Here is a 14,560-nt window from a genome sequence, read left to right as displayed (position 1 = left end):
AAACATTGAATTAAGTTTCTATACACAGAAAGTTGGTATACACAGAAAGTTCTTAAACTTTCAGTATAGTGACTATAAAGTAACGTGACTTAAAAAACAAAAAAACAAGCATACCAACAAGCATACCAAAACATAAATCCAAAAGAGTAATTTTCTCCTCTTCAGAACTTATCTTGGGATTCCTTTCTGGGAATTCCTTCAGAGCCTGCATATTGGTGGTACTTGTCCTTTGAGAATGATTTTGATTTTTGGAAATTGCACAGGTCCCAAAAATCTAAGCCTGATTAATATAGAAACCTCATTGGTACATATTTTATTACTTAATTTTATGTAGAACCTTGAAATTGCTTCAGAATCTTGAGGTTGCTTCAGAATTTCTGCAGAAATATAATTGACTTTTAGGCCAGGTGTGGTGGCTCACACCTGTAATCCCAGCACTTTGGGAGGCCGAGGTGGGTGGATCACAAGGTCAGGAGTTCAAGACCAGCCTGACCAACATGGTGAAACCCTGTCTCTACTAAAAATTACAATAATTAGCTGGGCGTGGTGGTGCGCGCCTGTAATCCCACCTACTTGGGAGGCTGAGGCAGGAGAATTGCTTGAACCAGGGAGGCAGAGGTTGCAGTGAGTGGAGATCACGCCATTGCACTCCAGCCTGGGCGACAGAGCGAGACTCCATCTCAAAAAAAAAAAAAGAAAAGAAATATAGGCCGGGTGTGGTGGCTCACGCCTGTAATCCCAGCACTTTGGGAGGCCAAGGCGGGCAGATCACGAGGTCAGGAGATCGAGACCATCCTGGCTAACATGGTGCAACCCCGTCTCTACTAAAAACACAAAAAGTTAGCTGGGCGAGGTGGCGGGCGCCTGTAGTCCCAGCTACTTGGGAGGCTGAGGTAGGAGAATGGCGTGAACCCTGGAGACAGAGCTTGTAGTGAGCCAAGATCGCGCCACTGCACTCCAGCCTGGGCAGCTGAGCGAGACTGCGTCTCAAAAAAAAAAAAAAAAAAAGGGAAAGAAATATAATTGACTTTTTGAACTTGGAGAATAAATACTGCATAAACAATGACATAAACACAGTTATGTCAAACAAAATATTATCTCCACTAGAGATTTTTAATATGCATGCTTCCTTGATTCTTGTGAATTTTAGACTTCACTAATTTTTTGTTTCATCTGAGTAATTTCTAGAAACATCATGCCTTATTTTTGGCATGATGCTGGGCCTGTAATCCCAGCACTTTGGGAGGCCAAGGCAGGAAGATGGCTTGAGTCCAGGAGTTCACAACCAGCATGGGCAACATGGAAAGGGCCTGTCTCTACTTACTTTGCTTTCCTCAAACACACAGTTTGTCCAGCTTCTTCTAAGACATGGCTTATCAGCCTTGGCACTTTTGACATTTTGGACCAAGTAATTTTTGGTTGTGGGGGCTATCCTGTGCATTGTAAGCTGTTTAGCAGCATCCCTGGCCTCTATCCACTAAATGCCAGTAGTATTCCCCAGCTGTAACAATCAGAAATGTCTCCAGACATTGGCCAAATATCCCCGAGGGACAAAGTAACCCTGGTTAAGAACCTCTGCTTTAAGAATGAACACAGTTAACTGATTTGGTTTTATTGCTTAGAAATTTATGACCTGATTTTTATTCACATTGAAATAGTCTTTCATGGTGATGCTATTTCCTTACTTAAACTTTGGGCATTCTCCTAGTTAATGCTCTATTTGAATATACCTTATTTCTGAATTTTTCTACTTTTTCATCCCTGTGAGTAAAACACCACCTCCTACACCATCATTATATCTTTTTTACCTTATTTATACCTTTTGGGCAAGCTCAAAACTAGCCTTAGACATTACTTCATCTTTTCTTGATATTTATTCACATTAACGAATGCCTGCCATAGGCTAGGTGTTGGGTTCGGTGCTTGGGGCACAAAGACTGAAAAGACAGGGCCTCTGCTCAGCCACTTGAGAGTTTCATAGTAGACAAACAATTGTATGTATGATTATTGCTTAGTTGCTTTACAGGCACATAGGAAGGGAATCAAACAGGTACATAGGAATGCAAATCAGTTTTGCATTAGAGAGAGGGGCAGGAAAGACTTGTTGAACTTGCTGATTGTCTCACATGCATATTTGGCGTTACACAGTCTGTTTATTTCTTACACTAAGTAGAGCTCCTCCTAAGCATTTCCAACCTCATCTTTTAGCATTAAGACTGTCTAGCCAACTCAAAAGACTTTTGCTTCAAGTGGAGATACTTTATAGTAACAACTCTGTACAAAGATCGTGTAAAAATCTGTTGTGTTACTTTATAGTCACATCTTGTCATTTTAAGTCACAACCAAGGAATTTTAAAAAACAGGGATTATTTTATAAAACTTGAGTATTCGGCTGGGCACAGTGGCTCATGCCTGTAATCCCAGCACTCTGAGAGGCCGAGGTGGGCAGATCACCTGTGCCCAAGAGTTCAAGACTAGCCTGGGCAACACAGTGAAACCCCGTCCATCTTTACAAAAAATACAAAAATTAGCTAGGCGTGGTGGCCCATGCCTGTGGTCCCAGCTACCTGGGAGGCTGAGATGGGAAGATCGCTTGAATCCCGGAAATGGAGGTTGCAGTGAGATTGCCCCACTGCACTCCAGCCTGGGTGATGAGAGTGAGACCATGTCTCAAAAAATAAAAAATAAATAAAATAAAAAATAAAAAATATACATATTGTGTTTACAAAAATTTATTTAAAAAAAAAGTCTGAGCATTCACTTACAGGCATTTTTCTCCCCCAAAGGGCTCTTTTCCAAGAAGTGGATTTTCATTCAAAGTTTTTTATCCTTCTAATAAGACAGTAGAAGATAGGTAAGTGTGTGCACAGACACAGCAAGAAAGATCTTTCTCTAGGTGTTAAATTACTGAAAATGAGATGTTCTATCAGTGTGTTGGGATTTTTGAAAATGTCTACAGTGGCCCATAAAGAAATATTATTGGCTGAGCTTATCACGGTTATGCTGTGTGACACAGAATCGTGGGTACATGACGGTACGTTTGTGTTGAAATAGATCAAGAACTGTTTTCTGGGGGAAATCTCAGGCCAGCTGTGGAGGTGAGCTAGTTCTCTTACAGGCCAACTCCTGACGATGGTCTCACTCTACTGAGAGGTCAGTACTGCCCTACGTATGGTTGCTTCTTAGGTACTTTCCCTTAAATTGACAGTGAGGGAGCTGTGTGTGAGTTTGGTGATGGTATAGGGTTGGAGTTACGGACAGGTCTTGAGAAAGAAGAAAATAATCACCTAGTGGGTAGTAGTTTTCACAGGGTGATCTACATAGATCACCCACATCAGAATCCTCTGGGGTCCTTGTTAAAAATGTTAAGTTAGGATTTTGCCCCAGACTCATCAAATGACTTTCTAATTGTAAAGAATAGGCATTTTAAATATTATTTCCTGTAATTTCAGGCATCCTAACATGTGATTTCTCAGATAACTATATTTTGAAAAAGTTCCCACCACTGGTTAAGAACAAGTGACCAGGCAGGGCATGGTGGCTCATGCCTGTAATCCCAGGACTTTGGGAGGCCGAGGTGTGTGGATCACGAGGTCAGGAGTTTGAGACCAGCCTGACCAACATGGTGAAACCCCGTCTTTATTAAAAATACAAAAATTACCCGGGTGTGGTGGCGTGTGCCTGTAATCCCAGCTACTCAGGAGAAGGAGGCTAAGGCAGGAGAATTGCTTGAACCTGAGAGGTACAGGTTGAGTGAGCAGAGATGGCGCCACTGCACTCCAGCCTGGGCAACAGAGTGAGACTCTATCTCAAAAAAAAAAAAAAAAAAAAACCAACAAAAAAAGCAACTGACCAAATCAAGTAACTCCTCTCCAGGTTATTGTCAGAGAATATAATCTTGAACACAGCCCAGTTGTCTTTTTCTTTTTGGAATTAACATATTTATTTAAAATAAAAGTGAATACAAAATGAATAATTTTCAAAACATGCTTATAAATATAAAATTAAAAAGGAGGCCAGGCGCTGTGGCTCTTTTCCAGCCCACTTGTCTACGCTGGATATCCTGAGGGCACTTGATTTTGTGACCCCAGGACTAAGTCAACTCTGAGGGCTGTCAGCCTGGAGCATACAGTCTTATCCACTGTTAGAATGTCTTTTACTGAAATAACATTTGGCATAAAACTTGTAGACATAAAACAGTCTGCAGCCATTTATGGTGGCTCACACCTGTAATCCAGCACTTTGGGAGGCCAAGGCAGGCAGATGACTTAAGTCAGGAGTTTAAGATCAGCCTGGGCAACATGGCAAGGCCTGTTCTCTACAAAAAAATACAAAAAATTAGCTGGGTGTGGTGGCCCACGCCTGTAGTCCCAGTTACTGGGGAGACTGAGGTGGGAAGATCACTTGAGCTCACTTGAGCTCGGGAGTCAGAGGTTGCAGTGAACTGTGATTGGTCCACACTGCACTCCAGCCTGGATGACAGCTGTCAAGTACCCTGTCTCATGGTACTTGCAGTTGATGCTCACTCTTTGTCCACTGAAATAGTTGCTTCCTTTATCTGCTGTGGCCTCAGATGCTGAAAGCCTTGACATAATTTCCAAACTATAATTTTTGTATTGGTAACTGGGGAATCTTTTCAATGCTAGATCAAACAAACTGATGTAAGTTTATGTTTTAGGAAAACAGAAAAGTTTCAAGATATATTGAAATAATCTGGTCTTCTTGCCACTTAGTTTCTCCTAAGAAGCCTTCTGTTAGAATATTTGTGAAATCATATTGTGGAATTAATCACAGAAATGTAGTCAAAGTTGATAAAATTAACCCTGTTTAAACATGACTTTCAAGTAGTTTTATTTAAAAACACAATATTGGTGATGTTTTGGAGGAAATACACATTCTCACATGTAGTTGGTCAGAATGAAAAATGGCAAAAACCTTTATGGAGGGCAATTTGACAAGATTTATTAATGCCTACACCAACAATTCCACTTTTAGGAATTTATCCTATAGGTATACTTAAGCCTATGCATACAAGTAGGTACATCATGTATAGGTACAGCTGGCTTTTTACTGCAGTGTTTGTTTTTTTTTTTTTTTTTTTGTGAGACGGAGTTTTGCTCTGTTGCCCAGGCTAGAGTGCAGTGGCACAGTCTTGGCTCACTGCAACCTCCATCTCTTGGGTTCAAGCGATTCTCCTGCCTCAGCCTCCCAAGTAGCTGGGATCACAGGCACATGCCACCACGCCTGGCTGATTTTTTGTATTTTTAGTAGAGATGGAGTTTCACCATGTTGGCCAGGCTGGTCTCAAACTCCTGACCTCAGGTGATCCACCGGTCTTGGCCTCCCAAAGTGGCTGGGATTACAGGCATGAGCCACTGCGCCCAGCCTTTTTACTGCAGTTTTTATACCAAGAAATTTTAAAAATGTATATATATCTAAATATTTGTACTTATTCAGAACTTTCTGATTTACTTAAATTTCTAAGCCTCAAAGAAGTAAATATAGATAATGTATTTACTACTAATGGAAAAAAGGTGTAGAAAGTATGCATAATATCCTATCACTTCTGTATGTGTTTTTAAAGCATAAGCCCACATATACATGTGCTTATATATGATTAGAATACTTTTTTTTTTTTTTTGGAGATGGAGTTTTGCTCTTGTTGCCCAGGCTGGAGTGCAATGGCGCAATCTCAGCTCACTGCAACCTCCGCCTTCTGGGTTCAAGAGATTCTCCTGCCTCAACCTCCCGAGTAGCTGGGATTACAGGCATGCGTCACCATACCTGGCTAATTTTTTATTTTTAGTACAGATGGGGTTTCTCCAAGTTGGTCAGGCTGGTCTCGAACTCCTGACCTCAGGTGATCCACCCGCCTCTGCCTCCCAAAGTGCTGGGATTATAGGCGTGAGCCACCGTGCCCGGCTACTTTTTTTTTAAATTAGTCTACCTTTATAAAGGACATATAGTTGTTGGCTGGGCGCGGTGGCTCATGCCTCTAATCCTAGCACTTTTGGGGAGGCTGAGGCGGGTGGATCACCTGAGGTCAGGAGTTCAAGACCAGTCTGTCCAACATGGTGAAACCTCGTCTCTACTAAAAATACAAAAATTAGCCGGGCATGGTGGCAAGTGCCTATAATCTCAGCTACTCAGGAGGCTGAGGCAGGAGAATCACTCGAACCCAGGAGGCAGAGGTTGCGGTGAACCGAGATTACGCCATTGCACTCCAGCCTGGGCGACAGAGTGAGACTCCCTCTCGGAAAAAAAAAAAAAAAAAAAAGACATACATTTGCTTTTTGGGAGCAGAAAAGGGGGCATGAGAATGACTTATTTTTTAGAGTCTCCTTTTGAATTTGAAACAGTATGTATGTATTGACCTATTTTTAAAAATCAATTAACTATACCTATTTAAAAAAAATTAACTACAACTATTAGTAAGTATACAACTTAGGTTTCCAAATATTTAATTTTTTTTTCTATTTTCAGCAAACTTCAAGGCTTTTGAGATTCTTAAAGATCATCTGAAGAAAATTCATCAGTTTTCTGCTTAACTGTATATCTTATGTGATTCTGATATTACAATAAAATTATGGTAAACTTTAGGATGTTCTGCTTAAATTTGTATTTTGTGAAATTTTGATACTAAGTGATAAATATGATGGTATACTTGAGAAAGTTTTCTAGGAAAAATATTTTCTGCATAGTCTTTTAAGAAAAATATATGGGGGCCAGGCGCAGTGGCTCACGCCTGTAATCCCAGTGCTTTGGGAGGCCAAGGCGGGTGGATCACCTGAGGTCAGGAGTTCGAGACCAGCCTAGCCAAGGTAGCAAAACCCCATCTCTGCTAAAAAAAAAAATACAAAAATTAGCTGGGCATGGTGGCGGGCGCCTGTAATCCCAGCTTCTCGGGAGGCTGAGGCAGGGAGAATCACTTGAACCTGGGAGGCGGAGGTTGCGGTGAGCCAAGATTGTGCCATTGTACTCCAGCCTGGGTGACAGAGCGAGACTCTGTCAAAAAAAGAGAAAGAAATAAAAATATGTGGATATGTATATACTTTTTTTTTTTTTTTTGGAGACAGAGTCTAGCTCTGTCACCCAGACTAGAGTGCAGGGAGAATCGCTTGAACCTGGGAGGCAGAGGTTGCAGTGAGCCGAGATCGCGCCACTGCACTCCAGCCTGGGCGACAGAGAGACTCCATCTCAAAAAAAAAAAAAAAAAAAAAAAAAGACAAAAAACCCCCCAAAATACAATAATTAGTCGGGTGTGATAGCACACGCCTGTAGTCCCAGCTACTTGGGAGGCTGAGATGAAAGAATCACTTGAGCCTGGGAGGCAGAGGTTGCAGTGAGCTGAGATCAGGCCACTGCACTCCAGCCTGGGCGACACAGTGAGACTCTGTTTCAAAAAAAAAAAAAAAATTACAAAGAGCCTGGACTGGAAGACATTGCTTTCAAAGAGAATTAGCTTTTCAGAGAAAAGGTACTAATAAAAAAATATAAAAATGACACAGTGAAAGGGAAATTCCTCAAGGAAATTTAATATGAATGCAGTGATAAGTTAGTTAATTTAGCAGCAAAGAGAACATGACAATCTGATATGTGGTTTGGGGATGGAAAATTGGAAGAATGTTAGAAGGGGCCTAATGTTAGAAGAGTAAGGTTTAACTTTAATTTCAAGAATAACCTGGTAAAATCAAAGTTTAAAGATGAAATCAAGACATAAATTTAAACAGTTTGGGCCTAGAAAGTGGCAGTAAAATAGACATGCAAGGCTGCTGATCCAGTTATGAGACTCACAGAGCTAAATATGAATGATGATGGGCAGAAGTTTATAAATGGAAATTGAAATCAAGGTGTCCTCTCATTCACTGGATACATAATTGCTTCTATAATTAAAGCAGAGGTATTTTGAGATCTTTTCAAGAACACAGTGAAAGTAGGGTGCATTTAGGGGTTAAACAAGATGAAGTGAAGTGAAACAAGGCAGTGTAAATTGCCAGAAGCAGGCCATCAATATTAGAATAAGGTAAGGCAGGAACTAGAACCAGGTGAGGATCAACATCGTCCAGAGATGGAAAAGAAAGCCAAGGTCTGTAAGATAGGACAGCAGAGGAGCCGGTGTGAAAGAGTGGACTTTGCTTTAGTAAAGAACAGAGACAGTGTGTTCCCAGCTGGGTGTTCCCAACTGGGTGTTTAATCAGCTGAAGCCCGGCTGATCTCACTGCTGCAATCTGTTTACGAGGCACCATTAAGTGAAGGTGCACCTCAAAGCAGGAGCCAGATTGTTAACACACAAAGATAGTGGTAAGATTTCTCTACTATAAAAAAAGCAAACACGTGGTTTCTGTAGGGAAACCACAGAATGCCAGAGACTGGACAGACCGAATGAAGCATTCTTCAGCCAGGGGCAGCCATGCAGGAAACCAGGCCTATGGGGCCATTTTAGAGAAATCTGGATTTTTCGGTACAATATCCTGACTTCGCAAGCACTAATTTAAACTGCAGTTTGCAACCAAGAAGACATGCTTACAGATTGGATTGTGCTCATGAACTGTTTTCCCTGCCTTACAGGCATAGGAATTTAATTTTGTGGTCCATAAGAGATCCTTATTAAGCAAAATCAGGTGAGTCCCAGTCATTCACCACCATCTGTGAAATTTAGTGTCCTCTTGTAATGGTGGTGGTAGCTCAGAGCAGGGAAGTTAAACTTAAAATGGGACATTTCATTCTGATCCTATGCACATATATGCGTTTTCTCTGGAGCCAAGGCTCCTACCCACTCTATTCAAAGGCTCCACTTTTATTGTTTTTATTGTGCTTACACTTTGGGCTTCATTTTTAGGCAGGTTTTCTGAATTAAAGGGCTGGGGGGGTTGTGGAAAAGGTTGCAAGACCATTGCTCCAATTCTTTAATACGTGTATTAAATGTTTACTATGCTAGGCACTGTGGTAAGTGCTTATTCATTGCGCAATTTAATCCTCATTAGGTTCACTATTACCTTTAGTTATACATGAAGAAAACAGGCATAGGTAGGTTAAATAAGTTGCCCAAAGTCACACAGCTGGTAAGGGTCACAGCAGAGTTGATGCTGGGTTATCTGACTGGAGTCCAGGCGCCTCACCAGCATGGTATTGTCCTGCCTTCGTCTACTTCCTTACTGAACATGCTACTGAAGCTATACAAGATCATTTATCTTGAGCAGTGTTTCAGACTGAAGGTCAAACTGATCAGTGGGTTGAAATATTAATGAGTCATGGCAGAATAGAAAATTCCAGTGCATTAAGTTTTGTCTCATGAAGCTGTTTGTTATGTATTAGGATCTGGCATGTGCTATCACAGTATCTCACTTAAGTCAGTAGGTCTCAGCCATCTACTCTGGACCTCTACTTCCCAATAAATAGAGCAAATGGCATCTGAAGAGAGCAAATGCAGTATTTGCGGAAGGATAGGATAAGAGAGTTTGCACAAAGGGGTTAATAACTGATAATGGCTCAATACCTAGGCACTTCTCCCTCCAAAAGGCATTAATTTTTTTTTTTTTTTTTTTTTTTTGAGGCGGAGTTTCACTCTTGTCGCCCAGGCTGGAATGCAATGGTGCAATCATGGCTCGCTGCAACCTCAGCTTCCCGGGTTCAAGAGATTCTCCTGCCTCAGCCTCCCAAGTAGCTGGGATTACAGGCGCCTGCCACCACACCTGGCTAATTTTTGCATTTTTAGTAGAGGTGATGTTTTACCATGTTGGCCAGGCTGGTCTTGAACTCCTGACCTCAGGTGATCCACTCACCTCGGCCTTCCAAAGTGCTGGGATTATAGGTGTGGTCCACTGCGCCTGGCCCATTTTTTTTTAAGGATAGCTTTCCTTAATGGATGAATTTTAGGCAAGAGAACATTTGTTTTGCGCAAGGGGGCTCTTCCACAACTGTACACTGTCTTTTCCCAAAGAGATTCTTCAGGGAAAGAGAAGAATAGTAAGAAACTTGGCAAAGCAGAGGGCAGGAACCCTCAGAGAATCTAATGAAAGCTATGGGCCCTATGGGCCTCTACTGAGACCCATGTCCCCAAACCCCACATGAGCCTGCCCCTACACATAATTTCAGAGGGTTCGGGATCCCTAAAGGCCATTATCACTTCTAAACAACCAGTTGTAGTTTGTTGTCCTTTGAGAAGTATGGTGTGTTCATGTATTCATGTTTGGAAATGCCTTTTTTAAGGTCAAACGTCCAGAATTTTGATGTTACAAAGGTGAGTGAAAATAAGTTGACAATTAATCCTTGGTTATGCTCACTGACCTCAGGGTTATAATAGAAAAGAGCGCAATTTTACACATCCCTCAGGTGCTTTAAACCTTTTGGAACTCATCTTTATGTCTCAAAGCTATTTTAGATGCAAAGCTTTAAAACCTAACGGTAGGGTATTCTAAGACTTACTAAAGTTCATAGAAAATTATAAAATGTAAGCAAGCATAACGAAAAAGTTATAACAACCTACAATTCCACTATCAGAAATATTGTTAATATTTTGGTAAATGTGGTTCCAGATTTTTCTCTATAAAAATATTTTGGGATCATACTATACATACTAAACTTGCTTTTTTCTTTACTATATTCATTCATCTGCCTGCCCAGTAATGTTCTAGACATCAGAGAATCCAGTGGTAAACCAGAAAGGCAGGGTCCTAGATTTCATGATGCTTACCTTTTCAAATGGGGAGAGCCATACCTTATAACAAGAAAATACCAAATGCAAACCATGGTTAAAAAAAAAAGCCAAGCATGGTGGCTCATGGCTGTCATCCCAGCACTTTGGGAGGCCAAGGCAGGCAGATCACTTGAGGTCAGGAGTTCAAGACCGGCCTGGCCAATATGGAGAAAACCCCATCGCTACTAACACACACACAAAAAAATTAGCTGGTCATGGTGATGCATGCCTTTAGTCCCAGCTGCTTGGAGGCTGCGGCAAGAGAATTGCTTGAGCCCGGGAGGCAGAGGTTGCAGTGAGCTGCCATCGCGCTGCTGCACTCCAGCCTGGGTGACAGAGTGAAACTCCATCTCAAAACAAGAACAACAAAAAACAATGCTGGCCATTTTATATGAGGTGTTGGAGGTGGGAGAAGCATGTTGCAGGGAGTCACTAAGGTGACATCATTTAAGGTCTTGAGGTTCAGTGGCCTGTGCCCAGGCTGCACAGGAGTCAAGAGTATTCTGACATTAGACTGATTGGGGAAGAAAACTAGATGGTGAATATGAAGTGTGTTAGGGATTAAGTGTAGACACACATAAGGAACTTGGATATGAAGTTACTAGGTTTTCAGCAGGTAATGATGTAAGTTGATTTGATTTTAAAGATCACTAAAGCAACTGTGTGGAAAAGAGATTGTCAGAAGGGAAGAGCTGAAGAGACCGATTGGAAGCTATTGCACAAGTCTGCGATGGAGATGATGGTGGCTCAGAGCAGAAATAGAAGTGGATATATTTAGAGTGTACAAGAAGAGACAACAGGACTATGTAACTGAATGGCAGCAGGGTGAGGGAAAGAGGAATCAGCTTATGTTTTAGGTTTAAGTAGCTGGGTAGGCGGTATTATTTAGTGCAACTGGGGACAGAACAAGTTAGATATAAAAGTCAAGATTTCTACGTAGAATTGTTAATGTGAGATGCCCATCAAACATCCAGGTGGATAACTGCGGGGCAGTGGCATGTGAGTCTCTTGGAGCTCAGTGGTCAGGTAGAACTGGAGATACCATTTTGGAGTCACTAGTCTCACCCCAGATGAGATCCACGAGGGCAAAGTTTTTTTTTTTTTTTTTTTTTTTTCTTTTTTTTAGGCTAGGCAAGGTGGCTCATTCCTGTAATTCCAGCACTTTGGGAGGCCGAGGAGGGTGGATCACCTGAGGTCAGGAGTTTGACAGCAGCCTGGCCAACGTGGTGAAACCCCGTCTCTACTAAAAATAGAAAAATTAGCCGGGCGTGGTGGTGGGCATCTGTAATCCCAGCTACTCGGGAGGTTGAGGCAGGAGAACTGCTTGAACCTGGGAGGCGGAGGTTGCAATGAGCTGAGATTGTGCCACTGCACTGCAGCCTAGATAAGAAAGGGAGACTCTGTCTCAAAAAAAAAAAAAGTACATTTTTTAACTCTAAAAGTATAAGATACATAAAATCTACTGTCAGTGTACAGCACAATGAATTTCACAAATTGCACACCCAATGTAACCAAGATTAACAGACCCTCACCCAGAAGCTCTCCCAACATGGCCATCACTAGCTTGGCTTAACAGATTTATTTTGCCATGTTTTGTCTATTATATGACAGAGTCATATGTATTATTTTACATCTGGTTTCTTTCAAGCACCATTATGTTAATGATACTCATCTATACTGTTGAGTAGTGCATTGTGTGGGTGGATATTTACATTTATCCATTCTACTATGAATGAGAATTTGGGTTGCTTCCAGAATTTGTCAACTATGAAATAGTGCCGCTATGAATACACACATTGTAGTACATGTGTTTTGGTGGGGATATGTGTTTCTGTTGAATGTGTATCTGGGAGAATTTCATTGTCGTAAGCCTTATGTTAACAGTGTTCCAATATATACTCCCAGGATATGAAAGTGCAATTGCTGGCTGGGCATGGTGGCTTGTGCCTGTAATCCCAGCACTTTGGGAAGCCGAGGTGGGCGGATCACCTGAGCTCAGGAGTTGGAGACCAGCCTGACCAACATGGTGAAATCCCATCTCTACTAAAAAATACAAAAATTAGCTGGGCGCAGTGGTAGGTGCCTGCAATCCCAGCTACTTGGGAGGCTGAGGCAGGAGAATTGTTTGAACCCAGGAGGCGGAGGTTGCAGTGAGCCAAGATCGCACCAAAGCACCCCAGTCTAGGCGACAGAGCAAGACTCTGTCTCAAAAAAAAAAGCAATGCAACTGCTTCACATCTTTGTTAATTACCTATATAATAAGTGCAATAAGCACACAATAAATATCTGTTGAAAGGACTAATTTGAACACAGATGGCATTTAAAACTATGGGCTTGGATAAGACATCTTGGAAGAAATGTGATTAGGTAAGAGGGCTGATGAACAAAGCCTTGGGTGACTCCCACATTTGCAGAACTGGCAGGAGCATAAAGGAGGAGGAAAATGGGAGAGCTTGGAGTTCTGCAAAATATGAGAAAAATGTGTTTCGAAGGGGCAGTCAACTGCTTTGAATGCTTCCAAGAGACCATAAGATAAGGCAGTGGTTTGGGAAAAGAGGAGTCAGGAGTTCTGATCTTGGTCATTTCAAGCCTGAGTAGCTTATGCATTAATCACTCAAATGGACACCTCAAACGTGCAGCTGAATATAGGAGTGTAAAATCTGAGTCTAAGACAAGTATTTGTGAGTGTAAATATATTTCTGAAGGAGAGTATAGATGGGTAAGAGATTGGGTCCCAGTTTTGGGGCATTTCCATGTAGAAGTTGAAAAGAAGTAGATACCTACAGAGCAAAACTATGAGAGTGATGAGACAGAAGAGAAATCTGGAAAGTGTCTTGTCACTGAGGTAATGCCAACATCAACTGTGTTAAATGTTGCTGAGAATAGAAAAATGATCACTGAATTAACCAATTACCAATGAATAAATAATTACTCCAGTAAATAAATATACTTCCATATGATCATTTTGAATGGTTGCACAAAACTCTGTTGCGTGGCTCTACCAAAACCTGCTCAATCAGTTCCATTGTTGAATTTGTAGATTCTTCTCAAACCTTTAGAATCATAAATGATGTCACCCTGAGAATGTTCTAAGAGTATTGTGTCAAATACTCTAAGGGCATTTGGGTCAAAAAAATATGCACATTAGAAAGGTTTTAGGCCGGGCGCGGTGGCTCATGCCTGTAATCCTAGCACTTTGGGAGGCTGAGGTGGGCAGATCACATGAGGTCAAGAGTGGGAGACCAGCCTGGCCAACATGGTGAAATCCCATCCCTACTAAAAATACAAAACTTAGCCGGACGTGGTGGTGAGTCACTGTAATCCCAGCTACCTGGGAGGCTGAGGCAGGGAGAATTGCCTGAACCCGGGAGGCGGAGGTTGCAGTGAGCCAAGACTGCACCACTGCACTCCAGCCTGGGTAACAGAGTGAGACAGCCTCAAAAAAAAAAAAAAAAAAAAAAAAAAGGTTTTGGACCTGGTGTGGTGGCTCATGCCTGTAATCCTATAATCCCAGCACTCTGGGAGGCCGAGGTGTTAGGATCATTTGAATCCAGGAGTTGGAGACCAGCCTGGGCAACATACTGAGAACCCTATCTCTACAAAAACTAAAAAAATTAGCCAGGCATGGTAGCACATGCCTGTAGTCCCAGTTACTTGGGAGGTTGAGGCAGGAGGACTGCTTGAGCCCAGGAGGTTGAAGCTGCACTCCAGCCTGGGCAACAGAGACCCTGTCTCAAAAATATGTACATACATACATAAATGAATAAATGGTGTTGATACAATTGCAAAACTGCTCTCTAGAAAGATTTTACTAAAGTCTACTCCCACCCCAAGGAAATACAGTAAGAATTTTGCTATTTTGGT

At 41.8% G+C, this 14,560-nt stretch overlaps 1 protein-coding gene across 5 annotated transcripts in view; it reads left to right on the top strand.

The window, feature by feature from the left end:
* POLE2 (DNA polymerase epsilon 2, accessory subunit) overlaps positions 1-6,599 on the top strand; it is a 44,548-nt gene extending 37,949 nt beyond the window's left edge. For 2 of the 5 annotated variants that reach the window (XM_509931.8, XM_024348720.3), the window contains exons 18-19: positions 2,787-2,854; positions 6,484-6,599. In XM_509931.8, the coding sequence (XP_509931.4) occupies positions 2,787-2,854; positions 6,484-6,502 (87 nt within the window). In that variant the 3' untranslated portion in view covers positions 6,503-6,599. Of the gene's footprint in view, positions 1-2,786; positions 2,855-3,054; positions 3,283-6,483 lie in introns of those variants that run through there. The other 3 variants (XM_063793325.1, XM_016926045.3, XM_063793324.1) reach the window with 2 other exon arrangements.
* Positions 6,600-14,560: the final 7,961 nt, after the last annotated feature.

The sequence above is a fragment of the Pan troglodytes genome, chromosome 15 (genome assembly GCF_028858775.2).
Source record: "Pan troglodytes isolate AG18354 chromosome 15, NHGRI_mPanTro3-v2.0_pri, whole genome shotgun sequence".
In the NCBI taxonomy this organism is placed as follows: domain Eukaryota; kingdom Metazoa; phylum Chordata; class Mammalia; order Primates; family Hominidae; genus Pan; species Pan troglodytes.
This window is presented reverse-complemented; position numbering and strand designations above follow the sequence as displayed.